A 12955-nucleotide genomic window follows, 5' to 3' on the forward strand; every position below is an offset into this window, starting at 1 on the left:
GTACAGATACACTACATGTACATGTATGCACCTCTTCAAAGCGTGATTCTGACTGGCCTTTAGTCGAGGCTCGTGCAGCACCCTGGACGCTCAGCTGGTAACAACAACAACATCAGTGCAAGTGTGCCATTTGCACTGGTCTTTTTCATGTTACCCCTGTACTATATGACTGGGGTGCCACGGTTTTGTGTTACCACCATTCTAGCATCTGGGGCGCCACGGGCGCCTTGACTGAAGGCTAGATTCTGACAAGAAGTGGCTGGCTGCATAACTCAAAAGTTCAAGCAGTGTGCTTTGTCCGTCTTAAGAACTTGAAACTAAAAAGACCGTCTCTTTGCTTAACCCCAGTTTGATCGATAAAGCTAACCTTAAGATGAAGCCAAGATGTGTACACCTCTTCAAGTACATGTACATGTACGTACTGTTACACTGTACATGTACCGTACTTCAGCGATGTCGACTGCTTCAGCACTTAATTATTTAAATGTTTTCCCCAAGGGTTGGCCGGCACCTCCGGAAACTTAAACCTACAATCGAACACACTCAACAAATAAGCAACGTCACTGGCATTAGACCAACCAATCAACACCTTCCTTTGTTAAACAAGTCACATCTTCAAGTACAGCCTACTGTATGTAGAATATTTATGAGAAAAAAAACTGTCTCCACGCTTCAATTTCCAACTCTGCCTTACACTGCAAAGTCACTTTTTCCAACACACAGCAATCCACTTTACACTCACAGCAGCTTTAAAGTAGCCCACCAATGAGGTTTGTTCTGATCAATTTCTTCAGAGAGATTTTATTTGAATGAACAAGTGCTAAAAAATGTACAGTGTACATGTAACAGGTGCAAAATGTACAGGTTGCACCCAACAATCCTACTTGTACTTGTAACATGAAAAAAACAAAAACAACAGAGAAAAATGGATGGGAGAGAGAGCTGCATGTCCCTGTACATACATATACTGCTGCTTTCCAAAAATCTCAAGTACACGTCATACAAAGCTTACCCAATATCAAACCTAATGTGCAGTCTGTGCAACTTAAAAAGTTACCCGGGTTTACGTGTAAATGCACCTACACATGTAGCCAGGGCTATTTATAAATATCATGCAGCATTCAAGAGGAAAATTGTGAATAATTAGCAAGCCCAATGAGCACGGTAATAACACAGTATCAGTTTTAGCATCATGAATCCATGTGTACATCCTGTACGTCCTTCATCAGCATTAAAAATGTATAGCCATCTTCTACGATGGAGAGTGTATTGGCTAGCCCTTCAGCAACATGCAGACGTGGATCTGTGTCAGCGGAACATGGCTGGAGCCGATGTCAAAAGCAAAAACAGAAAAAAAAAACTTCTGGTGGATTTCGAAAGATCTGTAAGTGGTTAGAGGGTTAGGGTATTACACTATATACATGTACCGGTACATGTACGACATGTACACGTACATGTACATGTATCCCTCATTCACAAGGACACTTTTATTAAAGTTATGCACTCCAAGAACTAGGCCTAATGATTTTCCCTTTTTGCATTTTACCCAACATGTACTTACTTTTACTGTTATCTGATTACTGTTATCCAAAAACAGTAATCCTGTTCCATTCAAGTTCATTACTGACTCGCCTGACTCTAAATTCTAAATGCTAGACTGTTGGGTTAATAAACCCAAATATGCAGAACAATGACTACAGGATCACCTTCCACAAAAAATCTACACCTTTCTGTGACAGTGTGCAGGGCCTGGGATGCAGAGGTTGTCCATACGCGGCTTTGCAAAATACTGATGCAGCATAAGGACTGCAAAGGGCCTGCATGTTTGAAGCAGGTTTTGGATCGCGATGAGTGATCCAACATTGGTTCACTGAAACCAGAACTCACCGACACCTAATGGATAAAGCGAACCAGCCTTGGGATCACTGATCAAGATCTGGATGCATATGAAACAAACAGGCCCAAAGACAACAAGACTGGCCTGCTCTCTACCCCCAAATCACAGGTACCGTGCACATGTAGACGTACAGCGTACACGTACATGTAAAAATGTACATACTCCCCCACTGTGCACAACATACAGTAAGTCCATTCTTTCCTGTCATTGGCTGCTACATGTACAGTACATTTACTATACATGTACATTACTAGGGCCTGCTACTTGACAGCATTAAGCCATATCCGAATTACTTGGCTGTGGTTTAAAAAATGTTTATACACAACTCTATGGGTCGTGGCCGTAGCCATTATCACAAAACTTCTATACAGATAGATACATGTACTGATACGTGTACATGTATGAAACCAGTGTAAGAATGCACTCCATACACATGCATATATATGTTCCACAGTTGTCGGGACAACCCATGTTGACATAAAAATGTGATGGGGACCACAGATATTATTATGAATTTTTTGTCCCCATGACTTGGTCCCGCCTGTCCAAACAAAAGAAATTGTCCCCTAACCCTGTGAAGGCCTTCCCATCTCAGAGAGACATTGTTCCCGACTTGTGAAACCGTACATGTAAACAGCCAAAAATGAACAAAAAACGTTACAAGTCAGCTCACCTGGACGTAGACCAACCCAGAAAACTGTACACGTACATGTATACAAGTAGTCACACATACATGTATATTGCAACCCTTGACACGTACATACTGGCCACTACACCAACACACACAAACCGTCAGTGGACACAGGTGCACTGGAGTATTCACACTGAGCTCTCTAAGATAAGCCTCTTCCCCAAGACTCCGTACAACTGCATGAATGTACGCATGTGTACTGTGCATGCTGCTCCTCAGTATTGCATTATGCTGCATCCATCCTGTCTTGCTGCATGTATTTGTACATGTACTAACTTGTACATGGTGTCACGCTCGGTGCTCATACGTCTGTTCGTGCATCACTGTTCCATTAAATGCCTTACAAGATGCCATTGATCCTCTGCAGTGGAACTTTACTGATGGGCTGATGGCAGTTTGCTTGAACTTGGACCCAACAGATTGCCTTTTTAAACAGTTGGACATACATGTAGTCGGGCAACAGAAAGGCCTGACCATGTCCAAATGTTAAAAATGACAATTCGTAGGGTGCAAGTTACCGGTACTCAGACTACATTGTAGGTTGATAAATGTAGGAACATTTATGTACATGCACAGTATATGTAACGATCAGTCAACCCAGTCAATGACGCCCACACTTCATTTAAATGCACCTCACATTAAATCTCATAAATGATGTGAACATCAAGCCATTTGTGTCCTTTTCTATTGACTCCCTTTTCATAATCTCAGGACTTCCAAGGAACTCACATGCACAGTGACTCAGCTCACATGTAGGGCACTTTACATGTACATGTATGTGATGTCTAGTACATGTATAAGTGGCTTTTAAACTGAATTGACTGTTGACTGCACAACACTTCAGCACATTAATGTGACACTTCACTGCTTATAAACTGTTGCAGACAGCGAAACATTGAATTGATGAACAGTAAACTCCCGTAAAAACATCAAATCTATTCTTAAAGCACACATTTAAAATGCTGCAGAGAACTTTTATATTAATGGGTTGGCACAGTGGTTGTTTCCTCGTCTTGCTCCTCTGCGGTCCAGGTTCAAATCCTGGCCAGGTCCACATGTGGATTGGGCTTCCAGTCCCTACCTGATTCTGTGGGTTTTACCCAGAATATACCTCTGGGGGTTTCCTCCTACAGGTGCCTCTAATACCTTAAGTGCTTCTCACTGCCTCATCTACAGGTTTCCCAGGGTTTGTGAACTACAGTGCCTGGGGAATTTTTTAGGAATCCTTGGTGTCATTACCAGAAATGATTAATAATAATAATAATTTCAACAGAACTCATACAATACACCAGTACATGTCATAAATACCGGTAGGTTGCAATTTTTCTGGATCAAAGTTAAATATGAACAATGTGACATCATTGTATGAGGTACATGTACATCAAGTCCGGCAAAATTACATGTACAGTCTGAGTGCTGCAGTCCGATCCATCGCAAGTCCCTGCAAATCCATCACTTAGTCATTCACAAGTCATCCAGTCTTAAGCCAATTCACAAGCTATTCAAATGAACTGCGAAGAAGCATTTACTTGTCATTGTTCACCCATAACTTGCAGCATGGCTAGTCTTGTGAAAGGGCTTGTGATGGACTTGACTGACAACACTGTGCAATACCCTCAGACACCTGTCCTTGCCCATATACATAAGATGAACGAAGCGTCAACAATACTGTATATATATCCCCAACCCCATCATACTGTATTGGGAATATACAGGTACAATGTACATGTACATATACACATGTACAATGTACTTTATGGATGGCCCATATACCGGTACCAGTACAACCCTCCCTCCCCACGTCTGCTTGCTATACATGTTAATTTATTGCAGAATTGTCCATACTAGAGCACAGACCAGTGATCCATAGAAGAATTCCAAAGTACATGTATGTCATTATACCGGTATTTAGCCATGAAACCAGGCCTTAATTGGACTACTAATACTGGTAAATGTATTCAGCACTGCAGATGAGATGAACACAAAATGTATGCCGTTAAGTCTCATTACAAATACAATGACCTGCCTGCTGAGAACAGCCAAATTACCTCTTTGTAAGCTGCCTCTTGTTACAAAAGGACGAGAATAAACATTCAAGAGACTGAGGACCTCAGAATGTGTTTTATAGCAGTACCTGTAGTTATACATGTATTACAAAAGTGCTCTTTATATTGAGAGTGGACTGTGCGAACATGTAGATGGGTCATTCTATAAACTTGGGGGCCAAAGAGGGATATTTTTCCGTCCCTGTTACCTCGAACATGTACATGTATACCATCTGACATGTTTGACAAGGGACGTATCACTGAAATTGATTTCAAACTATTGTTATTTGTTTGGCAGGTAATCTGCAATACTTATTCAATCTTGGAATTTAAACAATGAGTTCTAAAGATTGGGAAATCATATGCCTGACGTAACAGGGATGGGGAAAAATTGGACGCCAAATTTATAGAATGACCCAGATGGTGAATACAGGATTGCTCCATTAATAACCAACCCTGTGCAGACCTTACACTGCCAACAGCTGAACACTCACAAATGCTATGCACAGACATCACATTCACTGCACTTGATGAAAGACAATTCCTGAATGTTATTAAAAACGCTAACCTCCTGGGATGAACAGGTATGTAAAATCATATCGAAATGGGAGGATCGAAGACTGTTAGGGTATACACCTGTCAGATGGAATTGATAATGCACTTTATAATAAACTGCCAATGTTTAAAAGAAGTAGAACATGTAGATGGGTCAGTTTTTAAATTTAGGGTCCAAAGTGTGACATTTATCTGTCCCTCTTACCTCGTACATGTACATGTATACGGTCTGACATGTTTGACAAGGGATGTACATGTATCACTGAAATTGATTAGAAACTATTGTTATTCATTCAACAGGTAATTTGCAGTACTTAAGAAACATTAAAAAAATCATACTGTATGCCAGATGTACATTAACAGGGACGGGAAGAAAATTGGACCCCAAATTTATAGAATGACCCCGATGCATTCTGAAGTGTTCTTCTTAAGATGTTCTGTTCATTTTTCCCTTTCATTTTTGGCTAATTCTGAATAAATATCATTATGGCTGTTTTCGATATTTTGTCGTTTAAGCATGGCTACAATGTATTTGGTATACTGTTTATATATTTGATAATCAGGGCATTTCAAGAACATCTGTACATGTACGTATCGGGTATCTCAATGTAAAAACCTCTCTACCCAATTGAACTTATAGAAAAAAATATATTGTACATGTACATGTATCACACAAGTCCATACTTGCAGACTTACTGGTAACATGCAATTGTACCAAATTTTGAGGATCATGTTTTCAACAGTTACAGAGCTATTTATATACATGTATGTACCACAACCTGACAGACAACACTGGTAGCAGAACACTAACCAAGCCAATGTTAGAAACACTCAACAAAACCACCAAGTAATGCAGTCTTTTTTTTCTTTTTTTCATCTACATCAACTTCCCCATTAAAAGATCCAACAGCAACTGGATGGTAAGACAATATCAGTAATCAATTTTCTCACTTTGCCAAGTAACCTGAACCATGTAGCCAGGAAGCAAGCCAGTAAGGAAGGACAAATTTTCCCCCAACACTCACGGACACGTCTAGCTGCTCCAACACCTACATGTCGCCATGTACATGTTCAGTGAATTTACATGTAAATTCCTCTGCCTATATGCACCAATATGTAAGACAGAGATTTTTTTTCAAGGTGAACTGTCATTCAGTTTTGTAGTCTGATTCTAACTGTTCAATGCAAAACATGGATATTTATATGAATATAAATATAACAATAAATAATATATAATAAATATAATTGTAATGTATTTCTTAATTTGTAATTACCACATTCCTGATCTATTACATGTACAAGCATTTACTTTTTATCTGGAACCCTCATATCATTTCCTTTATTTTGATGTGCAACAACATGTACACATTCGTGTGAGTCTTCTGAATTAAACTATACCACCACTAAAATTTCTTACTTGAATGTAATAAGTTTCTGGACATCACTTGTAACATGTACATGTATATCGACAAAGCTTCCTTTCAACCCCTAAAAAGAACGGACAAAAGAAGATATCCAGCCGTTAATACTTCCACAAAATACTAGTACATCATACTAAATTAAAGTATAGCCTACAGCTGGGAAGCGTGTTAGAAGCGTGGACATGTTCGATCCACATCTCAGCACGCAAAGTGCTCAATTAGCAAGAGCGCCATGACAGAAACCATTTATCATTCACAGTGCATGCACCATCAATACAGGCTGGCTGGGATGGTTTATAGTACTTTATATGCACTGTGAGATCTTGAGTAGTTCATTGGGTACTGAGCATGTAAAAGTGTCAATGAACATAAAACGGTTGTCACTTTAACAAAAGTTAAACAAACAAGGAACAGTTCACAAATTGACTGAGTCTGGCCCACATGTTTAAAGCACAACAGCACAGAACTTACATGTGTGTGGATATGTTAATCAGTGTTCACATTAACAAAGGCTGCCCTGAACGGGTGGGAACATTTCTTCTCTGATTTCACTTTCTTGAACATGTTCACTATTTCTCCACTTCTGGATCTTGATTCCTATAAAATGGCTTTTACAGTTGTGAAACAGGAGGATGTACAAGCAGCTAAACCTACAAGAACATGTATAAGTGCAAACAGCAGCACCCTCAGTTGTCCAGATTCTGCAGTCCGGTAGTCCAATTACACAGAATTTTTTGTACAAGTACATGTAGCTCAGTTTAAAACAAAAAATATCCTCATGAATAATTTCTTCCTTTTAACACTGACAGTCACGTGTTATAAATAAAACCAATTGAAAATGTACATACATGTAGGTATGTACATGTACTTGTATGCCACTGCACACACTTATCATGCATGTACCGGTTTACATGCACATGTACGTAAGAATGCTCAGAGTATTCTTGTATATACATTTGTGTATAGTAAGAACGCATACACATGATACGCACACAGTGCTACATGTACATGGTACAGGTACCAGTACATACATTGTGCATGTAAACCAATTAGAAAACAATGCAGCAGGTGGACTTGGTGGACAGACTATTACATGTACTGTAGTTCCCAAAGTTTTTTGAAGGAAGACTAGAGCAAATGGAGTGGATTGTGTTCAGGTGTTTTAGACTAGGAGTTTGTAAGCGAACAACCTGTATAATGGATACAGTACATGTACAGTATGTCAGGTAATACCAATACAGTGCCAATGCGTGAAGGCTAGGAACGCAGCACCAACACACTGTACAGTTCAGAAAGTAGACTCTGCCCACAGGTGTCAACTGGTGTCAAGCCCAGAGCCGAGTTAGAAAGAGTTGCAACATGAGTATCTCAATTGAAGGTGGAATTTTCCAATTTATACACACTGGACAAATCATGATTAAAATGACCCTAAGTGAAAATATTGCCCAAGCAAGACCGTAGACCGGCAACAGGTGTGAAAAAATAATAAAAACGAAACACGCACATACACAAAGACAAATTAACATTATCGATTTCGAGCGGGTTATTTAGGAAGAAAACGGTCAGTTAATTCCTGAAATGATATTCTTGCATTTTCTGTTTATTTTTTGCTTGTTTTGGGGAGGTGGGACAAGGGCTTAGACACCATCCCACAAGAAAAAGGTTTTCTCTATAATCAATTTTGATTAATGCACAGCATACAGCATCACATCACCCTCCTAAAACGCAACACGTCGCCACTGTTCGGCTGTGCAAACAATGTGAAATGTCCTATCCAGTTATAATGGAGATCAATGGCCAGTGCACATGGACATTTAGCACACAATAGCAGAATGCTATACTGCACACATGTGACACAACATGTGCAAACAGCATCTTCATTCAAAAGGAGTGCACCTGAGCATTACTACACGTACAGTACCGTATGTGCAAGGAGTTTTGGAAATACAAGTGTAACAGCCATTCATGTCCCTCCAAGTACAGTGCACGTTTCTCAATTACAATGCAAGCAGTTTACCTTACATACTGTACATGTATGTATGATAAAACCAAGCGGACTCCTCTTTACAACCCTTACACGTACATGTACCGGTACATTTACCTACATGTACCAAATATTAACAATAATAATATAGATTTATAAAGTGGAAAACTGATCACGGTGCAATTCCATTATTATTACCCCTGCTCACTGGGCCCATGAAACATTCCAAATACCATCTCAGCTCCCTGGGGAGTATACAGCTCTGGCGCTGCCATTTCGGCGCAAAGCAGCTAAGTCAACCACAATAACCATCTCTGCCCTCGCAGGACCCAATTACTCCTGGGTGGAGAGAGGCAATGAGTGACAAAGTGCCTTGCCCAAGGGCACATGCACCATGACCCCAGGCTGGATTCGAACCCCCAACCTGCGGCTTTGCCTGCCGACTACAAATCCGATGCTTTTAACCACAAGGCCACTATTCTGAGAGCTGACATTGTATTCCGTACAAACACTTCAATCATATTCTCCTTGCCGAGTATTTTATTCAAAATTGCTAAAGAAAAGTATAGCCTCCTAAAAAAGAGAGTGAAATCCAGTACCAGTACTTTTTTGCAAATAAAATTTGAACAACTGTTATCCTGGACTGAAACCATTTTAAATCGCTGTGCAGCAGACCCGCATCAATAATTGGTAAATACAGACTTCAAAACAGACAAATTTACATGCCATATACATACATCCATATGCATGTCCGGATACAATTTCGACTCTAGGTGCATGTTTTTTTCTGTACATATGCATTAGGGTTGTACCCATAATTTTTTTCTAAAAGTGCTCAATAAACCATTTCACCAAAAACGCAGACATTTGGACATCTTGTAAAGAGACGCTATGCCCACTCATGTTGCACCAGCAGTGCTTAAAGCTTGACCAAAAAACATGGTGGTCAGACAAAACATGAATGTACATGTACATGGTCACATGAAAACACACTCACATGCGGTGGCTTAAATGCAATAAACACACACAAAAAAAGAACCAAAAAACCCACAAAGATTTCGCTTTGGGGCCTTTCAACTTTATAAGTCCTTCTGATACCGGTAGTTTGCCCATTGCAAGGGTGCAAATATGCAAGAGTTTCCTTTAATCAAGGGGTATATGAATTAATAGGCCATACCCCCCCTCCCTTAGGAAAGGAAATTCTTGCATATTTGTGTCCATGGTCCAATGACTTCTGCTTTGGGTTATACAAATACAGTACCAAATGTGGTCCGAATATGGCAGACTGCAAAATGTTTGTGATAGTATGAGATGGGAATGTGAAATGTAGACATAATGTTGAAAATTAATGTATGTATGATGATGAAGACAGACGGCTCCAACATGTAGTCTTCCTGACTACACCTGCCATGCAATGTACATGTACAGTAGGACCACCATGGCCTTCAGATGAAAGGGAGAACTCAACTAATTAACGAGCAGCAGACAGGTACATGTAGATACATGTACATTATATTGCTACATGGCATTATTGCATTAAGGTCTCACATCTGACATTTACAGGATTCATGAACCTCCATTTTTCATGCACATACACAGTAGGTTCTCATTAAGAATAGCATTAAATGGTTTCTTAAAGGTTAAGAAGTACATGTACATTCTCTTCATTGTGATCTCCATGTACATGTACATGTATGTAGCGCATGAATACACGCATACAATATATATACACACATTGTTCTTTTGAGCCATAGGCTATTTAAAGTACTTCTGCCAGTCTCTCAGGCTGCAGTAATTACATGTACATCAGATAAAAAAGTCTGTGAAACTTTGCTTTCATTTTAAAGTTGGAATTACTATGACACATGATGAAATAAAAATTGCATGCTGAAAGGAATTGAATGTGTCACAGCCGAAGTTTCAGACTGACAAAACTTCTAGATGTACATGTCCAGTTTCTTGTCCTTGTCGGATTCCTTTTCCCAATCTGCATTAATTTTTTAAAAGGGGCAGCTGAGTTAAATGTACATGTAAATTTACAGCCTTCTGACAGTTTGTTATTAGCAAAATACATTTACATGTACACAGGGATACATGTAAATCAGGTTTGAAATCTGTTACACTGCATGAATGACGTCCCTTTAGACACAAACCTTACAATACTGGTATCAACAAAAGAATAATGAAAATCCATATTTACCATCTTGGAAAAATCTGTCATCTAAAAAGAAAAGTCAATTCCTCCCTTTAATGCAAAAACACAAATACAAAAATACAATACAAAAACACCTCAATTTTTTTATTATTTGGCCTAATAATGGTACCGGTATGCATGTACAGTAACATCAACAGTTTGCAAGACACACAGCAGGCAGAATTCGTGTTTATAAATTTGTAATGGTGCATGACGCACACAGTGTGTACACTCTTAAGGTTTGGGTAACCCTGTATGTGTACCAATAGCACCATACAAAGCCACCGTCACTACAGTGCACGCCCATGAAATTTGTCTAAGGAGAGTCACGTTTAATTTACACGTACAGCGCGCAATGCACGTATACATGTACCACTAATTGCCAAAAATCCCACACTTCTACAGACACCAAATCTTCCATGAGCAAATACTGTACATTTACAGTGCACACATACATGTACGTACATGTACAATGCACACCTCTATGAAATTCAGCCCCATACCTACTTAAGAAAGTACCGAAGTGTGACATCATTTGAACCTGTGAGTGTACTGCAAACAAATGCAGTACGCACACGTGTCGGTCCATGCGCTGGTTCTCGCACTTATGCCTTTTACACACATAATAATTGTGCGCATGATATAGTCACTTTGGGTACTCTATAACTTTGGGGCCCAAAATTGAGATATTGTATATGGTGTTCCTGTCACACTCGGCCTATGTACCGGTAATTTGACTTGGAAATACAGTATTACAGAAATTGACTTCAAACTATTTTTTAATGTGTTTGCCAGGTACATCTTTCCATTATTTTACCCTTGGAAATTAAAAACTTACAAAATCATATACATGTACCACACATGTGAAGGAACATGAAACAAATGTACATGTACACTGGACCCTAAATTTATAAAGTGACCCGACTGTCATCCATCAGAGAATGCCAATTTGCTTTCTAATTCTGTGACTAGGAGTTACAACGTGTTACTGAATGTGCCCCGAGGTTGGTGGGGATTGTGTTATGATGCTTTGTCAGGGTTGTAGCAAAGGCATTTTCTGGGGGGGAGGGGTGCGCCAGAGTCAATTTACCTACTTGTTCACCAACCTCATGTCGGGTAAAATGGAAATCTGTGGTACATGTACATTACATTTCATGCTTCAGGGGAAATGCTGACGGTCAATGAACCAGTATATCGTTTATTTACCAATTTTGGATTCATTTGCAGACCAAAACTCTATCTGCCAACTGGAATTAATTATTGGGAGATGCCGTACCCTTCCCTTCTTTTCAAATGCATACATTTGGAAGGGCATTAGCTCATCTCAGCTCCCTTCTTAATGGGCAGCGGGGACAAGCAAAGGTACATGTACTGGTATCCGCTAAGCGCAGGAACAACAGATGGCATGTTTTGACATAACGACAATCCATTGGTGTGAACTCACTGTGTGCACGCACAGGTTTGTGCGCATTTGGCATGGGACACACTGAACTCGCAGAGCCAATTTCTGCTTGCACATCTTCACATGTGAAGTGGGCGTGTGCGTGTGCTCCAACCCAGTTGCAAGGACTTCCCAACAGCTTGTCTCTTCTAAGCCAGTGAGTGTGTGCTCCAACTTGACTGACTGACTGAAAACTCTTCACGTACGGTAGCAGTTTCTTTGGTTTCTTCTTTTAAAACTGAATACAGTATGTAAATTATGTAAATACTGCATGTTCTAAGGATTAATTAGGGTACATGTACATCGGTGTGACAAGGAAATGATTTATAAGCAATGATTTTAAAAGCAATTGAGCATTTGGAAAGTTTGCTGAACCAGTGTTGAGGGAAAAAAATGACTAAACTGGCAAATCGACATGCACAGCTTCTGGAATGACAAGGACAGGTTCTCAGGGCAGTGGTCTCCAAGCAACCACTTACACGTAGCATCTATCTTCAGTCCAGTTCTTCCTGACACTCATTTTCATCATGCTGCTTTAGGCACCTGTTCATCAATTGCGCAGGAAACCCATACTGAGCACGTGCAATACTTGTCAAATTTGCCTCAGGAGCACAAAGCCTCAACTAAATTGCGACTGCACTACACAACATAATGTACAAGTGTGCCTCAATGCATGCACAATGAAATAGGGATGGGATAGGTACAAATGTATTGTACAGTGTGCAAG

General features: G+C 39.8%; 1 protein-coding gene across 4 annotated transcripts in view; it reads right to left on the reverse strand.

Annotated features, from left to right (window-relative positions):
- The window catches only part of LOC110980866 (uncharacterized), a 44550-nt gene that overhangs the window by 24088 nt on the left and 7507 nt on the right, over nucleotides 1-12955 (reverse strand). Inside the window, exon 1 of one of the 4 annotated variants that reach the window (XM_022237898.2) lies at nucleotides 2571-2753. The exons of the other annotated variants lie outside the window; for them this stretch is intronic. Coding sequence (XP_022093590.2) covers nucleotides 2571-2628 — 58 coding nt within the window. The 5' untranslated portion in view covers nucleotides 2629-2753. Of the gene's footprint in view, nucleotides 1-2570; nucleotides 2754-12955 lie in introns of those variants that run through there. 4 annotated transcript variants of the gene reach the window in all.

The sequence above is a fragment of the Acanthaster planci genome, linkage group LG07, assembly GCF_054643075.1.
Source record: "Acanthaster planci isolate LZ-2023a linkage group LG07, COTS_SCS, whole genome shotgun sequence".
Lineage (NCBI taxonomy): Eukaryota > Metazoa > Echinodermata > Asteroidea > Valvatida > Acanthasteridae > Acanthaster > Acanthaster planci.